This window comes from Gracilinanus agilis, chromosome 2, assembly GCF_016433145.1.
Source record: "Gracilinanus agilis isolate LMUSP501 chromosome 2, AgileGrace, whole genome shotgun sequence".
NCBI classification, from domain to species: domain Eukaryota; kingdom Metazoa; phylum Chordata; class Mammalia; order Didelphimorphia; family Didelphidae; genus Gracilinanus; species Gracilinanus agilis.
The window spans coordinates 463,240,647-463,267,839 of record NC_058131.1 but is presented as its reverse complement, the minus strand read 5'-3'; the positions used below and the strand labels follow the sequence as shown (position 1 = coordinate 463,267,839).

At 36.1% G+C, this 27,193-nt stretch overlaps 1 protein-coding gene across 1 annotated transcript in view; it reads left to right on the top strand.

Moving 5' to 3' along the window:
• The window catches only part of SYNE2 (spectrin repeat containing nuclear envelope protein 2), a 419,774-nt gene that overhangs the window by 273,185 nt on the left and 119,396 nt on the right, over window positions 1–27,193 (top strand). Inside the window, exons 71-76 of the mRNA XM_044664857.1 lie at window positions 6,430–6,660; window positions 15,597–15,779; window positions 19,111–19,236; window positions 20,194–20,315; window positions 23,109–23,247; window positions 26,335–26,466. Of these exons, the coding sequence (XP_044520792.1) occupies window positions 6,430–6,660; window positions 15,597–15,779; window positions 19,111–19,236; window positions 20,194–20,315; window positions 23,109–23,247; window positions 26,335–26,466 (933 nt within the window). The remainder of the gene's footprint in view (window positions 1–6,429; window positions 6,661–15,596; window positions 15,780–19,110; window positions 19,237–20,193; window positions 20,316–23,108; window positions 23,248–26,334; window positions 26,467–27,193) is intronic.

Below are 27,193 nucleotides of genomic sequence, written 5' to 3'. Positions count from 1 at the left end.
TAACCTTAGGTCTGCAGTTTCCTTTCTTGCATGAATAAATTACTTATAATGTTTAACCAAGAAAAAAAACCAAAACAGACATAACCACAGATGACTTATCCAAAACATCAATCTTCCCATTAATTCAGGAGAGTTTCATCCGTATGGATTTTTTTCTGTGATGGGTGAAAACAGATGGTATACTATATGGATATTTTCTTCTGAAAGAGTAGTTGTTAGACCGAATATCTGAGAACTATGAGCATGGTGACCGACTACAGCTGAAGGAAATGGTTAAATATGAATAGAGTCACAGATCCTTACATCTGGAAGGGACATCAGTTATCCTGTTATTTTACACATGAAATAACTGAAATCTGTATAATAGAGTTCACTTGTATTGCTACTTGATGGCAAAGACATAACCAGAGTTTCTAGTGTTTAGATTCCTTCCTAAATTTGTTATTTCTACCATACCACTCTGGAAACCCAACCTGTGTCTCCTCAGGGACCTTGGTCTCCTCCATTACTTAGCAGCCTTTTAGCCACTTCACCTTTCAGTTTATACATTCATTTAAGGGTATGAAAAGAAAAATGTTATAGTTCGGGCATTTTTGAGTTGTGTCCAACTCTTTATAAACCCATTTGGGGTTTTGTTGGCAAAGATTCTCTAGTCGGTTTGCCATTTCCTTCTCTGGCTCATTTTGCAGAAGAAACTGAGGCAGTCATGGTTAAGTGACTTGCCCAGGTTTATCCAGGCAGTAAATCTGAGGCCAGATGAATATGAGTTTTCCTAACTCCAGGACCAGCATTCTTATTTTCTGCCCCACTTTGCTGCCCATTTAAAGGAAATAAGAAGGAATAAAACCATTCCTGCCTTCTACTTAATAGAAGCTTTTTAAAAAAAAGGGGGTTGGGGGTTAGGACATTGACTAAAATGATAATTTTCCTTCTTTTCTATGGATTTCTGTGACCCAGAAATTTATTTTTTCATTTTACTGAAAATGAGCATAGCATTATAATAGAATGTGAAGACCAAGATATTAATGAAGTTCTTCATTTTTTAAACCCTTACTTTCCATCTTGAAATCAATACTGTGATTCAATACACTTAGCCACCCAGCTGTTGTTAAAAAATGAATGAAAATATTCATTTTAACTCTCTAAGATTTGTTACTATTCACACACACGCGCACACACACACACTGTGACACTGTGACACTGTGCCACCTACCTGCCCGGGAAAAGTTAGGAATAACTCCAAAATTATGGGAAGAGAAAGGATGGTGGTGTCCTCAACAGAAATAGGAAATTTTGGATGAGGGATGGGCTTTTTTGAAGAAAAGTTAATTTATTCTATATTGAACATTTTTAATTTGATAATGATAAGATGTCCAGATTACTAACAGTAATATGGACCTGCAATTCAGGAGAGGCATTAGGGATGGACAAGTATATTTAGGAGTCATATACGTGAAGATAATTGAACTCATGGGAGCAGATGATGTCATCAAGGGAAGGAATATAGAGAGAAGAGGAGGATACCTATGCTTACTTGGCAGGAAATGAATATTTATCCAGAGATACACAAGTGTGAGTAGTGAAAAAGATAAGAAGGCTACCAGAAGTGAGTAATTTTATAGATATCCAAAGAAGAAACAATATCTTGAAGAAGGAGGTGATTAATGGTGTCATGGGCAACAAAACTGTCTAGTAGGAAAAGACCATCCATCAGACTATGATTTCAGAGACATTGTGTCTTTTGAGAGAATAATTTCAATAAAGTGACGGGGTCAGAAGATAGATTGTAAAGGTTGAAAAGTTGGTAGGAGGAAATACCAGAGTAGATGGCGAGGGTAAGGAAGTGTCAAGCAGACCTTTTGGCACTTTTTTGCAGAGAGACAACAAGCAGTATAAAATATTGCACATACTGTCAGATATGGTTGATATGTTGGTTATTTTTTTCTAAGCTACTTCTTTTTCCATATTTAATCATTGTTATAAGGGCTGGATTGATGCATAGGGGAGAAATCTATCTAGAAATGAAGATGTGTAAAAATAAAAATATCAATAAAAATAATTTTTAAAAGGAAAAAGGCAAATAGTGGCAACAAGTACAAGTGACTAGGATTTTGGCAGTGGGAGGGAAAATAGGATGATGCAGGGTCGAGTGAAGGTATTTTAAGGATAGAAAAGACATAAACATGTTTATAGGCAGCAGAGAAAGAATTAGTGGATATAGATATAAGAGATAGTGGATAGAAAGAGAGAAAGATTAAAGGGACAAATGTCTTAACATACAGGAAAGCATGATGAGTAAAGAGGTGAGGTAGGTCAATTTTTCCTCAAACAGATGCTAAGAAGAGAGAATGGGAGGAGGTCAAGTAGTGGGGTTTTAAGGTATGAATTAGTGGTGAAGAGGGGAAATACAGCTCTTTTTCTGTGAAATAAGAGGTGATAATTTCAGCAGAAAGGGGAGAATAGCATAGGGCAGAGGTGCCAAACATGCTGCCTGAATTAGATTAAAATGTATTAAATGAAATATTTAACAAAACAAAAATACAAGAAAATATAGATAACATTTTAAAACTAAGTCAGTATGCAGCCTGTAGGGATCCTTACATATAAATTAATGATTCCCCTTTCTGTGTTTGGACACCACTGATATAAGGAGTTTGAAGAATCAAGAGAAAGTAGAACCTCAGAATTCTTTGATATCAGTGATTGCCAAGCAAGATCTGTGCTCAGGAAAGAAAGAACAAGAAGGTAATCAGAAACTCAAACTCTCTTAATCAAGCCCATATTTTCACTGTCATATGCTAGAATTGAAGACTGCTGTTGTGGCTCTGTGGGGAATGGAGAGAATTTGCCTTGCAAAAACACCAAGGGAAATCTGGCACTAAAGTACCACACTCAAAAGGAGAAGGAAATGTTTCTCCTTGACTCCTCCTCTAGCCCAGTAGGTGGGCATTTGTTCTTCCAAACTTCATTCATACAAATCTGATACAACCCCAATCACAGGGACCAAAGAATTACTTATATGATGCATGTCCTTTAGAAAAAGCCCTAAGTACAATGATCAGTCACTGGAGGTGATCAGAATGCTTTTCCAGCTCTATGAGAGAGTGAAGCTTGATAGTCAATAATAGAAGAATAAAAAGATTCAGCAATGAGGGCTTGATTGAGATCAAATAACATCAGTTTTATTGGATCCATTCTCATGATTGCATGACTTCCTCAGGAGCATCTTTCAGGTAGAAAGGGAGGGAGTGAATGTGGAGGTAGGTAGCACAGGTTTGGATTTTAACAAACTGTGAGTTACAGTAGGACAAGGTACATGGCCACAACAGTGAGGAAGGAGAATAGATTTTGTAAGAGTGAATCAAAACAAAAAATGGAAGGTAGGTGTCATTATGATCAGAGAGTAATTTCAGAATTCAAGATAATGGAGACAGCAGAGTTTGAGTAAGATTTAAGAGTGACCATATCAATTACTGAATGAGATGGAATGAAGATACAGGTTACAAAAATCAAGTAGGTCTAAAGCTGAGAGGCTAGGATGTTTTAGGGAAGATCTCAAATATAACCACATGGTTTGGGCTAGAAAGAATTGCCTGCCAAATTCTTTAAGAAAGGAAGAAGAGTTAACTGCAGGTCTATGATTGTGACAAGGATATGGGTCCAGTGACATAAATGGATAGACTGTCTTGAAAGAGTGAGAGTTGTAAGGGAATGGTCTCCAGGTGACACTAAGGTACTAGAAGTGTTTTCAGGTATATCAGAGAAAGGTCACCCAATACAAAATGGTCAGGAATGAGTTGCACTCAGGATATTCCTACACATGGAAAAACCATTCTGCTTCTAGTCTCCAAGTTCCTCTGTTGCTTTCGGCATCCTTAATTTAAGGGTTTCTAGATCTCTGGTGGATGTGATTCCCCTTTAATGTAGGCCATCTACTCCCTCAGACTCCTTAAAACTTGATGTAACAGCAGATGACAAATGTGACTACTGAATCTCTGGGGGCTAGATTGAAATCATGTTTCGTAATAGTGCTATAGTTTCCTGCCAAGATGTCAGGGAATGAGAAAATATACAATAAATGGTACAACTATTGTTTTCCCAATTGCTTAGATGGTGTATTAATACATAAATCAAGCATCATGATGTTTATATAGTCAGATTTAGATAAACTATTAAAATTACATGAAAAATTTGCCTTTTGTTCATTTAGTTCCTATTATATTCTAGGATTAAAATAATTAAAATATGGTTTCTCTTTTGAGCCAAGAAGATGGGGTCAGCCTTTCACTTGATTTGTTCCTATATTTAATTTTATCATACCAAGTGGTAAAGTGTTCCAAGGATATATTTGTATATTTTCTTTCTCATGATAACATTGCATTCTCAATATAATTAACTAATTAGATCAAACCCCCACCAAGTTCATTAAATATAAATTTAGAACTGGAGATAACTCCTTTCCTAGTAGTAATTATTCAGATACATAATTTATTAATATAATACATAATAACATAAACATTGCTAAGTATTTATTGAGGCTACGAATAAGATCACAGAGTTATCGCCAACCCTCAGATGAATAGTAAAATATTTCATTTTGGGAAACTATTTATTTTCTCTGAGGGTACCTGTAAAAGGTTTTCTCAAAAATTTTGTTTGCAGAGGAAGATAGGTAGCACAGTGGATATAGCACCAGGCCTGGAGTTTGGAGAATATGGGTTCAAATTTGACCTCAGATATGTCCTACCTGGGTGACCTTGGATATGTCACTTAACCCCAGATGCCTAGCCTTTATTATTCTTTTGCTTTGGAATCAATAATTAGTATCAATTCTAAGAGAGAAGTTAAGGTTGGTTGTTTTGTTTTATTAATTTAGTTTGCCAAATAAAGGTGACAACAGTTTGATCAGAAATGAAGATCTTGCCATATTTTTTCTGCCTTTTCCATATTCTTTTCAGACATGACAGAAAAAGAGTTTTTTCAATATTAGTCTTTATAAGACACACACACACAAAACATAGATCCTAATACAATAGGCAGAAACATTTTGTCACATGATGTTTTTCAACTATAATTTCTTCTCCTGCCAACTCAAACTGCCTTCTCCACAACATTGTACTTGGCTGGTAAAACTATAGGAATAGTATCTATGTAGTCTCTTTGGGAGAGCTGTGTGAAACATGTCTTCATTTTAAAACAATGTTTCTTAACCTTTTTTATACTGTGGACCCCTTGGGCAGTTGATGTAGACCAGAGTTTTTAGCAAGCTATAGCCCAAGGGTCAAATCTTGCAAGATAGCTTTCTTTCTATAGCCTGTGGGGCAAAAATGACTTTTTACATTAAAAAAAGTCTTTTTAATGTAAAAATCATTCTTAGTTCCTGGGTTATACAAAAGCAGACTGACACCTGGGATGATGTGGGAGAGTTTGTGAACTCTAATATCTTCAGAATAATGTTTTTAAATTAATAAAAATACATAAGATTACAAAGAAAACCACTTCTATCAGAATCATTCTCAAAATATTATAAAGAATCACATTCCAGACCCCAGTTTAACTCCTAATCTAAAAGAATATAGACTCCCTCACAACTAAGATGAGTCAGTATTATAGCAGAAAGCTACATATCTTAAATAATTTTATTATTTTAAAGCAAACATCTAATATAATTATTAAAGCACTTTCCTTTGGTAACTGGAAGAACTTTTCCTCATGGGTAATTCATGCGGTAATTTCTGTGTGGAAATGTTACATACACGTCTTCTTTTTAATATAACTATCCATTTAGCTGAAGAGGAGAGATGGAACATCAGGTTCTCCATAATGGAACAAAAAGAGTATATTCAAGATGCCTCAAATGAAGATGTTAAGATTATATTTAACATTTAGCAGCTGAACCACATATAAAGTATATGAAAAAATTTCCCCAACCTATTTTCATTAGCTAGATGTCAGTTATAGCAAAGACTGTGTATTCTTTATGGAAAGGCTACACAACGGCAATGTCAACATTGCTTCATCGTGCTATAAAATTTTTAAATGCTGGCCATTACCCCACCCTCCCTTTCTCCTGGGATCTGAGGTTTAATGAACTGTGAGCCAGTTTACTTCCTTGGTGCATAGGAATAATTCTGGCACCTGTGCAGATGCCAACTGGCTGCTTGGAAACCTGTTGCTAGATCACGTGGTTTTTGGTGTGTGTGTGTGTGTGTGTGTGTGTGTGTGTGTGTGTGTGTGTGTGTGTGTGTGTGTTTTGGGGCAGGGGGTTGTATGTGTACGCAAGTGAAGGTTTTTTTCATTTTTGTTTTTCTGCATTGTTTTTGTTTTGTTTTGGAAACACGACAAGATTTGTGCATCTTGCAGTTTAAATTTCCAAAACTTTGGATTCAGAGCCTTCTCTTGCTTATATATGCTTTGAATTTACTTCAGGGTGACACACCTTCCCCCGGAGCCCCTGTTCAGAGCTCTGGAGGAGAACAAGGATCTTTGGAGAAAACCGTGGCGAGTTCCGGGCCAGAGTCCGTGGAGATCCTTCATGTCTGCCAGAAACAGGTGGCTGAGCTGGAGCTGTGGCTGGACAAAGCCAACCTCTCGTTCAGAGCTGAAACACTAAACCCAGAAATGCAGCAGATGGTGGAACAGGAGCTAGCCGGTTGTCAGGTAAGTTAATGGTCAAAGTTCACCTGTACACCAATCACCTTTCTGGGAGCAAATGAGTTTCTCTTAAAGCTACAGCACACTTTTACAATGACTTCCTTCTCTTCCCCTTACATAGAGTTCAATTAATAATAATATTTTGGGGGTTTTTTAACCCTTACCTTTCATCTTAGAATCAATACTGTGTATTGATTCCAATACAATACTGCATATTGATTCCAAAGAAGAAGAATGTAAAGGCTGGGCATTGGGGGATAAGTGATTTGCCTACGGTTGCATAATGTTTTCGTTTGGAGATTGGCTTATATATTCTGAAAATTTTCTATTAGTGATTTAAATTTTTAATGATTTAAATATTAAGTCTTAGTGATTTAAATTTTTAATGATTTAAATATTAAGTCTTCTAAAATGCAACTTTGTCCAGAATTGGAAAGGGAAAAATAGAACATGCAAGTTCTATATTGTCTTTCTTCATGTAGGACATGCTATATAACTTGGGCTATAATATAATCTAGCATGTACTTTCTGATTGAGTCATTCTAGAAGAATCCCCAATTTTGAGACATAAAAACTGTATAAAACACAATACAGTGTTATATAGTAGAAAGACCAGTTTTACCAAAGATATAGAGCCCTGAAGTAACTTCAATTCTAATTTCCTCAACTGTCAAATTTGGAAGTCAAAAAAAAAATGATTGGGGATGTAGACTCAAAATGACCAGACCAATGTAACTATCAATAATATGTAAATAAGTCTTGATTGATGACATATGTTAAAAGCAGTGGAAATGTGCATCGGCTATGGGGGAAGTTGTTGGGGGGGGGGATTAAAGGGAAAGTAAGAACATGAATCATGTAACCATGGAAATTTTTTCTAAAAAAATTAAACCTGAAAAAAAAATTTGGAAGTCATCTGAGATCCCTTTGAAATTTGTAATTCGAATAGATGCAGTGCCAAAGGGAATTATTAGATTTGATTTGTTATAAGTTACCTAGAGATTTGGGGGACAAAAAATCACTTTTGTTCAGTTGTGGCCAACTCTTCATTAGGGGTTTTCTTGGGAAAAAATACTGGAATTATTTGTCATTTCACAGATGAGGAAACTGAAGCAAACTGGGTTAAGTGACTTGTCCTGGGTCATCCAGCTAGTAAGAGTCTGTGGTCAAATTTGAACTCAGGTTTTCTTAAATCCAGGCCTGGCGCTCTATCCACTGGTCTATCCTACTTGTCTGAAAAAGATTGCTTAGGATGTTTCATATACTCTAATGAGTATTGTAATTGAAAGAGCCCTAGACTCTTAAGACAGGTGTTCTGATCCTGTCTCTGTGCCTTCATAGCCATGTGACCTTAGATAACTTTATCACCTTGAGCCTCCATTTAATCATCTTAAAAAAACAAAACAAAACAAACAAACAAAAAAAAAACAGGAGGGGGGCAGCTGGATGGCTCAGTGGATTGAGAGCCAGGCCTAGAGACAGGAGGTCCTGGGTTCAAGTCTGACCTCAAACACGTCATAGCTGTGTGACCCTGGGCAAGTCACTTAACCCTCATTGCCTACCCTTACCATTCTTCTGGCCTGGAACCAATACACAGTATTCATTCTAAGAGAGAAGGTAAAGATTAAAAAACAACAATAACAACAACAACAATAATAACACAACTTCCTAAGGTTGCAATGAAAATTACATGATAATATATCAGTATACCCATACTTAACGTCATGAATTGTCCCCAGGAAAATACAGTGGTTGGCAAAATGTTCTAATGGTCCAACAATTTGTACTCTGGAAATTGTGTTATAGATGAACTGATGAATGAATAATGTTACAGTGCTGTTTTACAAATTTATGGTGTGATTTATTTATTTGGCAAAGTATAATGATAATAATAGAGAACATTTATACAGTGCTCTACAATATCATCTCACTTGATCCTCACAATAACTCTAGGAGGTTAAGTGCTATTTCAATTTCCATTAGGCAAACCAAGGCAGGGGTTAAGTGACTTGTCCAGGGTCACACAGCTAGTAAGTGACTAAGACTGCATTTGAACTCAAATTTTCTTGATTCCATGACTAGTGCTCTATTAACTGCCCCACCTAGCTGCCTTAATCATATGGCATAGTATACAATTCGAAATCAAGAAGATCCAAATTAGAATCCTGCCTCACATATTTACTAGCTTTGTGGCCTTGGACAACTCAGTTAATCTATATGAGAGCCTCAGTTTCTTTATCTGTAAAATGGCAATGATAAAAATCTCATTAATAAATGGTGATAATAATAGTATCTGGGGCAATTAGGTGACACAGTGCTTAGAGTATGGAGCCTGAAAAGTCAGGAAATCACATCTTCCTGAAGTCAAGTCTGGCCTCAGACATTTACTAGCCATATGATTCTAGGCAAGTTCCTTAAGTTTCCTCATCTGTCAAATGATCTGAAGAAGTCAATGGCAAATCACTCTAATGGTTTTGCCAAGAAAATCCCAAATGGTGCCATGAAGAGTCAAATGATGGAAATAACTGGACAAGAGATACTTACTATACCTACCTGACAAGTTGATTTTGGGAATCACTTGAGACATATGTAAGCAGACTCTAGAGCACTCTTTAGGTGTTATTATTAAGTGACATTGGTAAAAAACAACCTTAAGTGAGGTATTCCTACTTGCATGTGTGCTTTGTAAAATTCTCTATACATATAAGGGATTATTGCTAATAGCTATCTGCAAAACCAGTGCTTGTCAAAGACAAATTTTAGTGAAACCCATTTGATATCTTCTATTTAGTATATTCTAAACCTTATTCCCTAGAGGACCTAAGAAAGTTTGTGTGTGTGTGTGTGTGTGTGTGTGTGTGTGTGTGTGTGTGTGTGTGTGTGTGTAAGCAAAATAGGAAGGTACACTCATGTGTGTCCATATAATATAGTACAGGATAGTAAGAGAAATATTATCAGCAGTAGTTAGAAGCAAAATAGATTTTGACATTCATTTTATACAAGAGAAAAATGAAGTGTTGATGAACATTATCTTATTCCATGGCCCAACTTTTAAAATGTTAGGCTTTCAACTACTTTGATTCCTTTGTACTGACATTTTAAATTATAGGACTTCAAGCAACAACTGAGCTCAAAACCTACTTCAGACACTTACTAGTTCTGTGGCCATAGGCAAGTAATTTAACCCCCTTAAGTTCAGTTTCCTAATCTATATTTCAGCATTTAGCACACTGCCTCACACATAGTAGGTCCTTAATAAATTCTACTTGGATGACTAGATAACTAATGGGTAATGCAAGGATAATAACAGCATCTACCTTATAGATTGTTCTAAGGATCAAATATGATAATCTGCATAAAGTTGTCAGGTCAATAAACATTTATTAAGTACCTGTTTACTGAGTTATCTATGTGCCACATATCAGGCTACCTGTTATGGGATGTACAACTGGACCCAGGAGTGCAAGAAAACATCAAAAATAGTCTCTGCCCTCCACTTCACAATCTAATAGGGGATTTGACATATAAACTACTATGTACAAATAAACAGGATAAACTGGAGATCCCAGAGGAAAAGCTATAGCATTATAGGAGATTGGGAAAGCCTTTTTGAAAGTAAGATTTTAGCTTAGTCTTGAAAGAAGCCAGGAGACAGAGATGAGGAGAGAGACTTCAGGACACTGGAGATGGACAGTGATAATGCATCATCAGATCAAATGTCTTGTGCAAGGAACAGCAAGGAGTCGAGAAAAGAGAAAGGGTTTTATATGAAAGATATTGCAAAGGTAAAATCTGGAGAACTTAGCAACAGATTAGATATGTGGTGTGGGAGGGAAGTGGTTAAGAATGAGGAGTAAGAAATGATACCTTGGTTGTGAACCTGGGTGAGTGAGAATTAGGAATTCTTATTATTAGGAATAATAAATCATTAGGAAGTAGGGAGGATTTAGGAGGAAAGATAATGAACTGAGTTTTGGATGTAGTTTTAACTTTTTAAAAACTATAAAGCACTGTGTAGTTATCTGTTATTATTGTTGATAGTATAATATTCATTATTTCTAAGACTGGCTTTTGAGTACATAATGAGTGTCAGAGAGGCCCATTGCAGAACAAGGTAAAAACATAAGGAACAGAGAACATTGCCACTATCATATTAGCAGCTTGCATTCTAATTGAAATTAAATGGACAAACAGAAACTGCTTCTTTGTCCTCCTTTCTTATTGGCCTGAAGATGGATATGAAGACATTTAGGGGTATCATGGTACTTCATAATCCACTTCCATTTTGAGGAATGGAAAATAACTTTGCAGATAGTGAATTTGTGGAATGGAGCTGGTTCACAAAGGAAATTAAAGCTAAGCACAAAAAAATAGTATTAAGTAGAATGGGCAGACTAAACCAATAGATAATGGGGGTCACAAAATTCAGAGGCTGAATGGTTTCTCTTTCCTTTAGGAGAATAGAAGTGGTTTCCCTTTCCTGTAGAAAGATGGTAGAAGTGGTTTTTCTTTCCTATAGAAGGATGGTAGAAATTATTTCCTTTTCCTACAGAATCCTAGAGAAGGATTCAGTTTTCAGTCTTCCCTGCCCTGCTTATGAATAGGAAGCTTCTTCAATTCAGTCAGCATTGACTCAGAGTCAATGGGGATAATCTATTCCAATCCCCTTAATTTACAGATGAGGCATAAAGAGTTTAAATGACTATCAAATAGATTGCAGCAGAAACCAAAAACTAGGGCTGAGAAGTTTTTATTACAGTGAAAGGAGTATAGGTCAACCCATGTGCAAAGAAAAATGATTACTTTATTGGTATATGGAGGTTTCTCCCTCTTTTACTTCTACAGTTGTCATAAATTACAAGCAACATACAAGCAAAACAAAAACCCACCTTTGTGCCTAAGCAAATATATTTTGTAGGTGAAATAATATTTTATTTTCATCTAAAGTAGTAGGGAGCTGTCTTACTGAACATTTAGAACTAGCTCCTTCATAAGATTTTAGTGCAAAGTTAGATGTAAAAGACAGTCAAGACATCCTTCTCTTGATTTGTCAGTATAGCATGGGGCCCAGAGTAACCTCTGATATGTAAAATATCCCTGGAGAAGGATCTAGGGCAACCTGTGGGGCCATTCTAATGTGTAGTTCAGCTGACTACATAACCAAAAAGAATGTGTGCTAGCCTGGAATATAATGGAGGACTTCTCCTTCAGTGGAAAAAGATATGCATATTTTGCAGATGACTTGAAGTTGGGAGGGAGAGCAAATGTGTTACTTGGCAGTAAGAATCTAGACAGATCTCAAAAGACCAAATCTTAAAAAATCAAACAGAATAAAGTCCCACTCAAAGATTTTTTTAAATGAGCTAGAGAAGGAAATGGCAAACCACTATAGTATCTTTGCCAAGAAAACTCCAAATGAGGTCACAAAGAGTCAGATGTGACTGAAAAATTATTGAAATGTGCCACACGTGCTAATTTTAAATCATTCTCTATATCATCTAAATAGGACAGACTACAGAGGGGGACAACCTGTGACTACCTGGCTACTTGAATTCAGAGAATCCTAAGATTTAGGCCTAGAAAATTATGTCTGAGGCCATCTAATTCAACCCTCTCATTTTACAGATAAAAAAAAAATCTGAAACCCAAAGAGATTAAATGCCTTACACAAGGTTACGGAGGTAACAAATAGCAGGACTAAGATTTGAATCCATGTCATTGGACTCCAAATTGAGAGCTTTAAAAGAAGTTTAGCCAGAAAAAAAGTTTAGCAAAAGAAAGACCAAATCTCATCAAATGAACCAATGGCAAATCCTTGATACTGTCATGTGGTTCAAAGTCAAAAATCCATATTATTTTTATCAGTACTATCTGCTTGGCCCCTGGGACCCTATGGACCATAGGTCTTTTCCATCCGACTTGTAGTTGAAACCTCCCATATGTGTTGTCTTCTCTATTATAATGTGAGCTCTTTGAGAGCAGAAATGTCTTACTTTTTTATTTGATCCACTTTGCTTTGTTCATAGTAAGTACATAATAAATGGTTTTATATTTTTCCATTTGGGAGCTATAAAGATTTGAGCATGTCTTATATGGCAACTACATCTTTGGCCATCAATATTCCTGTAAAGAGTTGTGTCATGCAATGCAACTATTTTTATTTTATTTTTTAAAACCCCTTAATTTCTGTCTTAATACAACTCTAAGACAGAAGGGCAAGAGCTAGACAAACAGGATTAAGTGACCTGCTCAGGATCACACAGGTAGGAAATGTCTGACCCACACTTGAACCCAGACCCTCCTGAATCCAGGCAAGGCTCTCTTTCTACTGTGCCACCTAATTGCCCCAATACAACTACTTTTACATGAAGCACTCAAAAAGGAATCCATCAAAAAAAAATCTGACAAATTAAATACAATAAACACTTATTATCCACATATTGTACCATGTTGGTCTACACCAGTGGTTCCCAAACTTTTTTGGCCTACCGCCCCCTTTCCAGAAAAAAATATTACTTAGCACCCCCTGTCACATACACATACCACCCCATTACAGTTATTCACCTCCTCCAAATGTACCTGTGGCCATCACCGCCCCCCTCGATCGCTGCAGCACCCACCTTTGCTGGTGGCGCCCACTTTGGGAATCACTGGTCTACACTACAACCTGGTAGTCACTATAACTGGACTTCCAAAGGGTATGTATTGCATCTTGGGGCACAAATGATAACTACTGGAATTTGCAAAGCAGCCACACAGCTGTGTTCTGCTCTCAATCTGTTGATGTTATATACCCTGGAGCATAGCTAGTTGGCATGGCTGCTTGGTTTCCCGGGCCCCAGGAGGTTACACACCTGATCTTTTGAGTAGAAATACAATGACGCTAACTCACTAGAAGACTAACCAAGCTGGGTTATTTTTAGACCTGTGTGTTCTGGCCCTTATGTCATCAGAAAAGTACATTAGTTTTCTAATCTTTTTTTTTCCATAGGGTCTCTTATTTTGAGGATTTGTTTTGTCTAAATGAGAAAAGGTTGATGATAATGAGAAAGAACCTTCCTAACAACTTTGAAGGAAGTTGTATGGGAAACATCTGCTCTTTAGTCTTGTTTCTAAGTGCTTTAATTACAGCAGGAGGGATTTAGATTAGATTCATGAGGGCAGGTTTGAAAAAAGCACCTGACTGGTAAAAATAATAATAGTTAACACTTTAAATATAGCACTTACTATGTGCCAGGCACTATGTGAAATCCTTTATAATTATTATCTTATTTAATTCTCACAACAACCCAGTGAAATAGGGGCTATTATTATCCCCACTTTGCAGAGGGAAAATGTGTGTGTGTAGGAAGAGGGGCAAACAGAGGCTAAGTGACTTGTCTAGGGTCATAAAATTAGAAAATGTTGGTGGTCAAATTTGAACTTGGATCTTCCTGACTCCCAGTCCAGTACTCTATCCACTGTGTGCCACCTAGCTTCCCTTACTAACTAACTTAATACTTACTCACTTAGCTGCATTATCCTGGTTGCATCACTTAAACCTTTCCCAGACTCAGTTTCCTCATCTGTAAAATGAGATTAGAGGTTGAGATTATCTCTGAGGTCACATCTGGTTCTAGTTTGTGTAAAACTGATTTTTGAGAGCTTCTAGAATAGATTCTCAATGCTATTTGAGAGATCTCCCTTAAAGTTCAAGGAAAAGACAGTTGTTTCGGGGGGCTGATTTTAGGGCAATCTTGTCAGAAGCAGAGGAATAGATAAGAGGATTTCTTGAGGCTCTTTATGTATTCATCCATTTTTAAATGTGTTCAAATAAAACCAGTGAACCTGAGCTATTTTCTGGGAAAAGAGGAGATGGAACTTACTGTAAAAGCTAAGGATTTTGTTTTATTGTTTCTTGATATCTCATGAAATCATTAGCTTCTAATTGCCCAATTCTAATTTTAAAGAGTGAGTTTCTTCCATGACCTTTTGGTACTCTTTTTTCCATTGGGTCCATTCTACTTTCCATGGTACTCTTTTCTTCATTTGATTTTTTTTGTCCCTTTTCCCAGGAGGTCATTTCTGATTTTTAAATAGCTTATTTCTTCCTTAGCTATTTGTGCCTCTTTTTCCATTTGACCAAATTTTCTTTTTAAGCTATTACTTTCATTTCTTTTCCATCATTTTTCTTGAACCTGTCTTATTTGCTTTTTTAATTCCTTTTTGGGTTCTTTCAAATTCCTGTTCTTAAGTTCCTGTTTTTTTGGAGATTTTGCACGTGTTTGCTTGGATCTCACCATCCCCTGTTGCTTCTATTCTCTGCTCCTTTTCCCCTTAGAAATTTTCAAGGGTCAAGATTTTTTTTTGGCTGCTGTTTGTCCATTTTCTGGCCCAGTATATTGGGAAATCTGCATGTTACTAGCCATTTCTGTCTTAGCTTCTGGTTCACAGGGTTTTCCCCAAGGGCCTATCTTCATGCTTCCAAAGAGGTTTGAAGAGCACCCAGCACTATGAACCACTGCACTTTACTGCCAGAACCTGGGACTTCAAGGGGTGGGTCTGAGGTGCTCTTTTGTTGGTATAGCCCATGACCCAGGACTGCAAAGTTGCCTATGCCCTGGTTCTGAGTTTGGCAAAGTTGGGGGAATGGTGCGGGGAGGGAGGGAGGGAGGGAGGAGGCCCGCCTGCCCTTTTCTGTTTGCAGTTTTGCTCCTGGTTTCCCCTTATACTGTGGAAATATACTCTCTCTGCCTACTTTTCACATTGTGTTCAGTGGGAGAGCCCCCTCACTCATCCTGCTTTGACTCCTGTCCTTTTGAGAGATACCTTTTAAAGATAAATTTGAAAGGATATTCAGAGTGGTTTCAGGCTTTCACTGCTACTAAGCCACCATCTTGGCTCCACTTCCTCCCCTAAAAACCTAAAGATGAAAATAATCAACATTTTTTTTTTCTTCCCAGGCCATGTTAACAGAGATTGAACACAAGGTGTCTTCCTTATTGGAGAACTGCAAAGATCAGAGTCTAGGAGATAGTGGAAGTACACAACAAGAGGCGGAAATGCTTTCCTTGAAACTAAAAGCTGTGAAGTATAATTTGGAAAAAGTCCAAGTGATGCTTCAGGACAAATACAGTGATGAGAAGGTAAAATAGATATGACTTTATTGATATCCATAAATGATAAGCCCATCAGAAAAAAAAAACACAAACCCTCTGACTTATGTTGTTTATATCAGTAATGGGAAAACTACTGCCTGCAGGCCAGATGTGGCCCCCTGAAATGTTCTATCTGGCCTTGCGACATTTTCCCTAATCTGATGAATTCAATGAGTAGGATACAGTACAATGATACTTCGAAAGAGTTGCCTTAGAAATAGACTGATAGATGAGCATTTCCTTTCCTTTGGCCCCCCTATTTAAAAAGTTTGCCTATCACTGGTTTAGATAACTCCATCTAAAAATATTGTCAATGAAGGAATAGATTCCCTTAGAACTCCCAATATGAAGTACGAATCAGAATATTGACTATTAGGTTAATTCTTTTTTGCTGATCCTGTTTCTTTTTTTAACCTATCAATAATGTTTATTTTTCCTGAATTACATGTAAAAAGTAATTTTAAACATTTGAGTTTTTCTAAATGTTCCAAATTGTTTTTTTCCTTCCCTCCCCTCCTGCTCTCTCTCTTCTGCCAGAGGGTAAACAATCTGATATAGATTTTGCATGTGCAATGATATAAAACATTTTTTCATATTAGTCATTTTGTGGAAGAAAATTCAAACATAGTTTAGTTTTGCAATGTAGTTTGTCTGCAGTGTTTTTTGCTCATAATTATTCATAGCAAAGTCTGTCTTAAATGAAGGCTGTTCTTCAGTTGAACCAAGTTATAACAACATTGGCAATAAAGTGATATTGAATTTGTTGAAGATTCAACAAATTTGCCTCTTGTTTCCTATAGTACTTTTATAATTTGCTTCTAAGTGTTACTAACACAAAGTATACTTGTGATAAAACAGCTTGCTCTACTTTTAAATATGCACATGCATCAAATACTTTTGGATTATTAGCATTACAGTTTAAGACTAGGCATATACAATCCAAAACAATACTTTTGTGCCCTTTTGAATTCATTTCACCAAAATGCAATTCATAGAGTGTCTATTCAATATTTATTATAAGGCACTGTGCCCCATGTGGGGCATAAGATTAGGGACTAAAACTGATTTCAATGTATGGGAAACCTTTTCAAAGAGAAAAATTCCCTTTATCCAATGCAAATCATCACCTTCTCTGCCACTAATAGTCTCAGAAGGTTCAATGAGAGGTTAAAAGACTTGACCAGGGTCACAGAGCTAGTACATGTTAAACCCATATTTCAACCAATCAAAAACATTTATTTAGCAACTATTATGTGCTAAGTACTAAGGATTAAAAAAAAAAAAAAAAAAAGGTAAAAGACAAGTCCCTGACCTCCAGGCTCTCTGTCCCAGGCCCAGTCCCCTTCCCCTAACTCTGGTATTCCTTTCTGTTTCTGTGGCCTGAGACTATGAGGAGACCTTCCCCCAATTTTCTCATTTAGCAATCCACTTGATCCCTGGCAAATACGCATGTACATAGTTTCATGTTCTCCTCCTATTGTGTTTCTTTCCTTTACTGTCATTTCAACCATTTCGAAACTTCTGATCCCCTCAATATTCTCAGCATGGTTTCCTGGTAGTTTTTTAAGAGAAGACTGGGGGGCAACTAGGCAACTGAAAGGATTAAGAACCAAGCCTAAAGATCAGAGGTCCTGGGTTCAAATCTGAAATCAGACACTTCCTAGCTCTGTGACTCTGGTCAAGTCATTTAACCCCCATTGCCTACCCCTTACTGCTCTTCTTCCTTGGAATATAGTAGATTCTACAACATAGGGGGAGAGAGGGAGAGGGAGGAGAGAAAGAGAAAAGGAGAGACAGAGATAGAGTGTGAGAGAGTGTGAGAAAGTGTCAGGGAAAGGGAAATCCACTGTACCAAGCTGACCCTTAGGGTTTCTCATTTAGCAGAGCAGCTACCCTAATGTTCTGGGATCATACCCAGATAACATTCTTTAGTTCTTCTATTAGGGACCTTTTACTTAGTCATATTTTTTTGTTTTATATCTCTTTGTGCCCCCACTCCCTTCACATGTAGAAACTGTAGGAAAGTAATCATCTTGGCATTCAGATATTGAATCTGACCAGACCAGAACTATGATTCTCTAGAACTGGTTCTATTGCACCTGGAGCTGGTGCTTCTTGCATGGAAACTCCATGTCCCTTACCTCTCAGCTCACATTCTCTTTCTTTTTTTAACATTTTATTTTTATTGTGTTTTTTCTCAATTATACCCAAACAAAAATTTTTAACATTTTTCCTTTACAAATTTTGAGTTCCAAATTGCCTCTCTTCCTCTTTCCTTGAGAAGGCAAGCAATTTGATATAGATTATATGCATCCAGTTATGCCCAACATTTCCATATTAACCATCACATATTCTCTCATACAAATCCATTCTTTTTAAATCACTCTTTCTACAGTACGACCTTCAGCAAGTCACTTAATCTAAAATGAGGATGATTAATAGCACCTACCTTACAGGGTTGTGGTGAGACTCGTAATGTAAATAAAGCACTTTGCCAATGTTTAAAGCATGATGTAAATATTAATTCTTCTTATTAGTATTTGTCCCAACCCCCTGCATACATATAGCCTAATAAGGCCCATTTCCACGGTCAGACTTTTGATACCAGCCATGAAGATTCTTGTCAATACTTCTTAAAAAGGCCTGAGACACAATTGGCCATATTTTAGATACATAGCTGTACCTTGCCTGCCATCAACCCTAGAATCTTAACACCTGCCCCAGAAGAGCTCAAAGCCTATTAGAGGAGCCTCTAGCCTAATAGGGCTTATGATCTATCTTTGAGCTTCTTTCTCTTTTCAACCTTGTTATTTTCTGATTTATTTTCATGGTAAATTTAAATTCATAAACAATGCTCTATTGGTGATTTTTTCTTCTTTTTTGGATTTAAAAGAAAAAAGACAAGAACTTCTTATTCTAAGTAATTATTCTGATAAATTAGGGAGGAGAGAGAATTAAGTGATCATTTTACTGAATGGGATGCATTTTTTTTTAAATTTTTAAACCCTTAACTTCTGTGTATTGACTTATAGGTGGAAGATTGGTAAGGGTAGGCAATGGGGGTCAAGTCAAGTGACTTACCCAGGGTCACACAGCTGGGAAGTGTCTGAGGCCAGATTTGAACCTAGGACCTCCTGTCTCTAGGCCTCGCTCTCAATCCACTGAGCTACCCAGCTGCCCCCTGGGATGCATTTTTTTGATGCTATGAAATAAGTACATTAAATTGGAGTGACAAAAAATACAGTAGTTTAATCCCATTATTTAGAGTCAAAATGAAGTGATTCATTTATGTAAGACAATAACTTACTATTTTTTACAGCGAAGTAATAATCTAAAGAAACCTTCAGAGGATCAGAAAATCCAGCAGTCAGACAGATCTTCTCTATTTGTACCTATTGTGTTTGAAAGCCCAATGTTTGGCCGACAAAAAGCTTTCCAGCAACAGGTAATGTTAGCCCTTGCACAAAATAATGAAGCACAAAAATAATCTTTTCCAAGTGGGATAGTCCTTTACGCTTAAATATGAAGCTGATATTGGTGTATTTACTTCTATGACTTGAGAGGGAAAGTGGGATCTATATGCATATGTGCCTAAGCTAGCTAGATCCTTGATCCTAGAGTCAGGAAGACCTGAGTTCAAGTCCAACCTCAGATACTAGCTGTGTGACCCTGAACTAGTCACCTAACCTCTGCGTGCCTTTCTCGTATATAAAATTGGGATAATAATAAATACTGCCCCCCCACCAAGATTATTGTGAAGATCAAACAACAAAATATTTTTCAAGTTCTTCAGAAGCCTTTAAAGCCCTATTCGTTGTTCAATCATTCCAGTCATGAATGGATCTTCCTGATCTTATAATTTATCCATTATACCACCTAGTCCCCTAGAGATATATAAAGGCTGCTTTAAAAATTATTATTCTATATCATGACAAATAGCTTTAGCTACATCTTTCATAGAATCTGTTATTCTTAGTGATATTGTTTCTTTGTAATCTGGTTACTGTGCCACTGAATATAAACTGAACTAATATCTCTAAGTGAAAACTTTTTTAAAGTGGCTATTCTATTGCCCTCTTCCATCAGGATTGGATTGGTTAAAAAGGATACTTCATTAATCATATATCTGCTATTTCAGAAATATGATTGGTACATTAATGGATGTGTGTTTCATCAGGGTCTTCTTGGGCTTATGGTGAAGGAGTCTTCATAGATTATGAGTTAATTCATGACTAACTTAATGAGTAACAACTTTTGAGTTACGAAACTGAAAACTCAGAATTGGTTCAGAATTTTACTATCCCAGATCATCAATGAGCCATATAAAGGAAAAGAGCACCTTGTTGACACATGGCATTTATAATTGATGTGAATATTTTCATCTTTGTTCATTCCTATCTAGATCTTGGAGTTAAATCCAGAGGAACAGAAGGATCTTATCAAGTTCATTGAATTTCATGCTGAGAAAATGTGGCATCAGCAGGACCAACAGGATGACAGTAAAACCCAGGAATCAGTTGTAAGGTATAATGTTTTAAAATCATTGGACATAAACTAACAAAAATAATAAAATAAGATAAAGTCCATTTTTGGTGGAACTTTGGGCAAACATGTGCTTTTGTCTATCATTGATCACTATTTTAATTGATGCAATCTTTCTAGAAAAGAACCTGGTAGCATGCAACAAGAATCATGAAATTAGCCAGATTTTTTGGCTTTGTTTTTTTTTGTTGTTGCTCTGGACCCATGATTTCATTGTTGTGGGATGCTGCATGTATGGATATCAGCAATATCTTCACTGATGCCCATCAACAATTTCTATGTTATATGTTGCCTTAAAATGTTGTTTTGGACAGTGAGAATTTAAGTGACTTACCTAGGATTATATAGTATGTGTGAGAAGCAAGACTTAAACCCAGATCTTCCTGGCTTCAAAGCTAGTAAGATGTAATGGTATAATAAATATAATAAATAAATAAGAAATCTAGTGATTTCTAATCAGGAAGACTTAGGTTCATATCCTACCTTAGAGATTTTATATTTGTGTACCACCAGGCAAAGAGATTAACTTCTCACCACTCCCACCTCCATCATTTATTTGGACTCTTGCCTTTTATTTTCTTGAACCCCCCCCCTCTCCCATTTCTTTTGAAAAACCTCCCTTTAGCTTAGGTGACCTAAAGAAAGGTAACATGAGGTCTCTGTCTTTGGTATGGAGCCAGTGATATTTCTATCTCCTACTCATTTCTTTGTTTTAATAATATTGACCAGCTACGTATAACATGTTTATAAATAAAACAAAGTGGGCTCTTTTGCATTTATAGTGGGGAGATTTAAATATGATAAAGCACATTCTTAGTGGGACTTTGGGCACACAAGTGCGTTTACATATTGTTGATCACTATTTAAATTGATGCAATCATTCTAAAAAAGCATCTGGTGACATACAATAAGAGTCATGAAATTAGCCATACCGTTTTGGCTAATCAGTTTTCTTAATCTGTAAATGAAAGGTTGAACTTGATGCTTCTAAGGTCTTTTCTAACTCAGTCTCTATGATTCTCAAACCAATACCCCACACTATCTCTTGTTCTCTTATTGAGAATATATCCCAATATAGTGATTTTTTAAAAACCCTTACTTTCTGTTATAATAACAATTCTAAGATAGAAGGACAAGGACTAAACAAACAGGGTTAAGTGACTTGCCCAGGATCACACAGCTAGGAAGTGTTTAAGACCAGATTTGGACCCAAGTCTTCCTGACTCCAGGTCTGGCACTTTATCCACTATACCACCTTGCTGTTGGGAATACATGTTAGCATCTTCAGAATATTTGAAGAATGATTATACAAAAAAATAGAGATTTATCTTGCTTTGCTTGTTCCATAGGGCAGAAATACAGGCATGGGTTAAAAGCTAATATTAGGGACAGAGAACTTGAAGGAACCCCCTCCTTTTGACTTTTTCATTTTATAGATGAAGGTTTGAAGTCCCAGAGAGGTTAGATGATTTGCCCAAGTTCCCATACCTATTACATGGCATCGCTAGGTTTGAAATTCAGACCCTCTGACTCAAAGTCTAGCCGTCTTGCCACAACAACCCACCAGAATAACAGATTTCCACTCAACATAAGGAAAATAAAAAATTTTAATATGGTAATAATTGGAGCTACTTAAAAAATAGAATGAACTATCCTAAGGAATAGTGAATCCTTGTTACTTGAAATGGTTAAGAAGCTGGGCAGGTTTTAGATAGGATTCATTATTTAAATAGGGACTGAAGTAAATTGGAAGCTCTTGAGGACAAAGACACTGATTTTTGTCTTTGTACTGTGAGATGCAGCAATTTCATATCTGAATATATTCTAAGAATCCAAAAGTGTTGTGGTGATTCTTCCATTAGCAATGCACCAATTAAAAATATGTCATTATGTTTTTGATTTATGTGGCATGTGACGTTTTTAAAAGATGAACAGAACCTAATGAATTGTGTAAATATACCAATAAAATGGAAATATTACTTTACTTATGTCACATAGTCGATGTGAGGAAAGTGTTTTGCATATCTGAAAGGAGCACTTGAGTTATAATTGCAGCAGTTAGCACAGTGCTGCCTGGTAGTAGGTAGCTGGTAAATGTTATTTATTTATTTAATTAGATTAGAAAATTTTGTTTTAATAGCAAATTTCCACATAAGTTTTCCAATATTATATGATCCATATTGTCCCCCTTCCTTTTTTCCCTCTTTCTCTCCTGGAGCTGACAAGCAGTTCAATCTGGGTTATACATGTATTATCATGTAAAACATGGTAAATATTTTTTAAATTGAAAATATGCATAAGCTTATTCTAGTATATTCTAATACTGAAGTTTTGTGTTTTTTTTTCCTAAGAAGTGAATCAATATGTTCCCAGTGACTAAGATCTAGGTCCAAGAATAGGATAGCTCATTTTTTTTATTACAGGTCACTTTTATTTGACATTAAGAAATCAAAACACGTTTCCAGTGTTCTGTTTTGCTCAAAATGTGCCTTAAAATGTTCCCCAAAAATGTCCTTCAAGATTGTCCCATTCCTGGATCCATATCTGACCCAATAGATTATTCATAGTGATAGCTTATTTTAGATGAAGCACAAAATAAACAAAATAAATTTGTTGAATAATAAATCATATAACGATGATAATAGCTTGTATTGACAAAGCACCTTGGGTTTTCTTTGAATATTCATTTGAACAAAGTGACTTCAAAAATAATGTGCCAGTTAGCATAAAACTTTACATGCCAATTGTTTTTCTACTTTCTGCCTTTTCCAAAAGCCCTGGAGCATCTCACTCTAGAAATGGATCCCCAGAGTCATTCCTACCATCTCAGGAACAAAGTGAAGACAAATGGTACTATTTGCTTCAAGAGCTATCAAAGGAGAAGCTTTCTTCACCTCAACTTGCAGATGATCAGGTCAGTATGAACCCCAAACACAATGTAGCCCATGTCATAATCTGGGAGCTCCCTTTCCAAAGTAAATTATTTCCTTTTGAAAAAATATTTAAAATTTTTTATTATTTATGTATTTTTAACATTCCTTTCACTTCAAATTTTGAGTTCCAAATTCTCTCCCTCCATCCCACACATACTGAGAAGACAATCATTATGATATCAATTGTACACGTGAATCCATATTTTTTTTTAAGCAAGAACAATAGAGTGAGAAAATTAGGCTTCACTTTTGCTTTGGAGTAGTTCATCAGTGATCTTTCTGGAGAGGTGGAGAGTATTTTTATCATCATTAGTCCTCTGAAATTATCTTGGATCACTGTATTGATCAGAGTAACCGAATCATTCAAAATTGATCATCTTGTAGTATTGCTGTTATTGTGCACAATGTTCTCCTGGTTCTGATCACTTTAAAGAAAAGTTATTCAATTGTGAATCCTGAGTGGGAGTTCTTTATAATCTTCCAATTTAAATAAGAATCTTTGTTAGGAATTTATTATTGTCCTAGAGGCACGAACTCCAACTGTAACTAGTTTTGACTTAAGTTATCATAATTAACTAGGAGTGTTACATATTTTCAGTTCATTTTGCTAAAAGGTCTTGATGAAGTTTTTTAAAAAAGCCCTTACCTTCCATTTTAGAATCAATATTGTGTATTTTTACAAGGCAAAAGAGTGATGAAGACTAGGCAATAGGGGTTAAGTGACTTGACCAGAGTCACACAGCTAAGAAAGTATCTGAGGCCAAATTTGAACCCATGACTTCCTATCTCTTAATCCACTGAGCAACCTAAACTGCCCTCACCTGATGAAGTTTTAAATGTCCAAATAGTATGGTTTGTGTGTCCTGTGATTTCTTTACGAAGTGTCAACTTTGAGTAAAAAACTTCTGCTAAATTAACTTCATTAACATCTGCTAAAATTCCTTGAGCTTTTCATAGCTCCAGAAGTTTGGCCAATCCTTTGGTCAGTCAATCAATTAGTCTTGTCTTGATTTAGTCAAAGAAGTTGACAAGTTAAAGAAATCACGGGGTATGATCCATTACGTTTAATATTTAAAACTTCCTTGGGTGGGGCAAGGCGAGGGCAACTAGATGGCTCAGTAGATTGAGAGCCAGGTTTAAAGATGAGAGTCCTGGGTTCAAATATGGCCTCAGATACTTCTTAGCTGTATAACCATGGACAAGTCACTTAACCCCTGTGCCTAGCCCTTACCACTCTTCTGCCTTGGAACCAATAGTTAGTATTGATTCTAAGATGGAAGGTAAGGGTTTAAAAAACAACTCCAGTACACTGATTGCATTACATGGGAATGGAACAGAATATTCTTATACATAAAAACTATTAAGCCAGAAATTTCAGAAAGAAGACAGAATAATAGTCTGTCTCTACTGTCATCCACAGTTTGTTATGGCCATTGTAAATTCCATTCAGCCTGGTTTCCCATGACAGCCTCTGTTGGGTTCCTATCCAAATATTCTTTCTTACCAAGGTCTTTGGCTCAAGCCAGACTCATTCAGAAATGAGGCTTAGTTTTTTCATGTTACAAGTCCTATTATATGTTTTTCACTTTTCCAGAGCCAAACATCTCAGTGTTCACTGCCCCTATTCCTAAGATTCTGATTCTGTTTTTAGGGACATTTTCCCGTTTGGAGAACATTTAAAACTGGAAATAAATCAATTTTTTCCCTCCACAACTTATGGTGTTGTGTTATTTTTATACCATATAGTAAAATATGGAGAACTGGTTTTTTTTTTACACAATATAGTAAAATACAGAGAACTTAGAAAAATTAAAAAACAGCATTTCAAACTGCCCTCAATCAGTGAAATCAAGATTCAAGTCCTTCCTTTAATGCATCCTACGTACCTCTAAAAACAGGTACCTCTCTGGATCAGTTTAGAATGTCTCCTAGGAATGTCTTGGAGTGATAAAGTCACAGAAAAAGACCAAAGCAATTTCCTCCCTCAAAATAAGGTAAAATCTGAGGAATGGAGCTATTTCATTTTTGTTACTTTTTATTCTCAGTGCCTAGTATAATGCCTTGCACATGCTAAGTGCTTATTAAATGTTTATTTGAAATTGAATCAGACATCTGTCAACATAAATGATTAAGAAGTTGCTAAGCGGCACAGTGGATAGTGTGTCAGACCTGGAGTAAGGATGACCTGGGTTCAAATCGGGCCTCAAGATACTTCTTTGCTAGGTGACCTTGAGCAAGTCACTTAATCCTATATGCCTTAGAGTTATCATTAAGATAGAAAGTAAGAGGTTTTTTTAAAATATGAATAATTTCCTTTCCTAGTAAGACTCATCACCACCATAATATGCTTTAGAGTTGTTATTAAAATTTAAAAAAAAGTTTTTTTAAAAAATATGAATAATGTCCTTTCCCAATGAGATTCAGCACCATTGTCTTAAAGAAACCTAGAAACACTAAAGAAAGTCTATTCATAATAACTTTAAAATGTTCTAAAATATGTTTGGGAAGTGGCCTTAAGACCATAGTATTCTTATCTAGATAAAAAAATTGGAGAGAATCAACCATATGTTGTCAAAAATTAAGATTTTACACTTAATTTTTTAAAAATAGTTATTACATTAGAAATGATGCTTAAAATATAGTTATCATGCTGTACTGCTTCTAACTACAAATGTATATATATAAACATATACATATATTTATACACAAACATATAATATAGGCTTAAATGTATTCTGTGTTGTTTGGTTATTCAGTTGTGTCTAACTATTCATATCTCCATAGACCATAGCATATCAGACCTTTCTGTCCTCCACTGTCTCAAAAGTCTGTCCAAGGTCAAGTTCATTGTTTCTATGACACAATCTGTCCATTTTATCCTCTTTCATCTCCTTCTTTTGCCTTTAATCTTCCCCAACATCAGTCTTTTCCAGTGAGTCCTGTCTTCTCATCATGTGGCCAAAGAATTTAAGCTTCAGTTTCAATTTTCGACCTTTCAGTAAATAGTATATGTCCGCATATATACCTATGTGTATTTGTATGTGTATGTATACCATGTTTCTTTACAGATTGCTGTAAATGTGAATTTTCTCCCAATGGTACCTATGCATAATGTTAGATCTCCAACAGTTGAGGAATTGAAAACTTATACTTCTCAGCTTGAGGACTTAAGCCAAGAAGCAAATGTTTTTCACACCCAGGTAAAAATTGCATGATGTACATTCACAAAATTAGACATGAGATGGAATGTTTTGACCACTAATGAATAGGATTTCTTCCACATGGGATGGAAAGCAAGCTTTTGACCACAAGGCAGGAGAGCAGGAGATGGGGTGGGGTGGTGGAGGAAGATGACTGAAAACTCTAACAGTTAATGATAACAGATCATTTGAAGCACTTCTCTCTCTCCCTCTTTCTCTCTCTCTCTTTCTCTATCATCTATCAATCATCTATCTTCCTATATTTCTCAATCTCCCTCTCTCTCTTATCTCTTTGTCTCTCTCTCTTTCTCTCTTTTTACCTATCATCTATCATCATCTATCTTCCTATATCTCTCCATCGCCCTATCTCTTTTATCTGTCTATGTCTCTCTTTTTATCTATCATCTATCAATCATCTATCTTCCTATATCTCTCAATCTCCCTATCTCTCTTATCTCTGTAGCTATCTATGTATCTTCCTAGCTATCATCCTATTTCTCTTATTTATTTTCCTATCACTATCTTCCTGTCTCTCTTATCTCTATCTGTTTATCCAGCTGTCTATCATCTATCTTCCTATCTATCATCCTATCTCTCTTATTTCTATCTCTCTATCCATCTATCTATCTGTCTGTCTGTCTATCTATTCTATCATCTATCTTCCTATCATCCTATCTATCTAGCTATCTTCCTGTCTCTCTCTCATCTCTATTCATTTATATACACA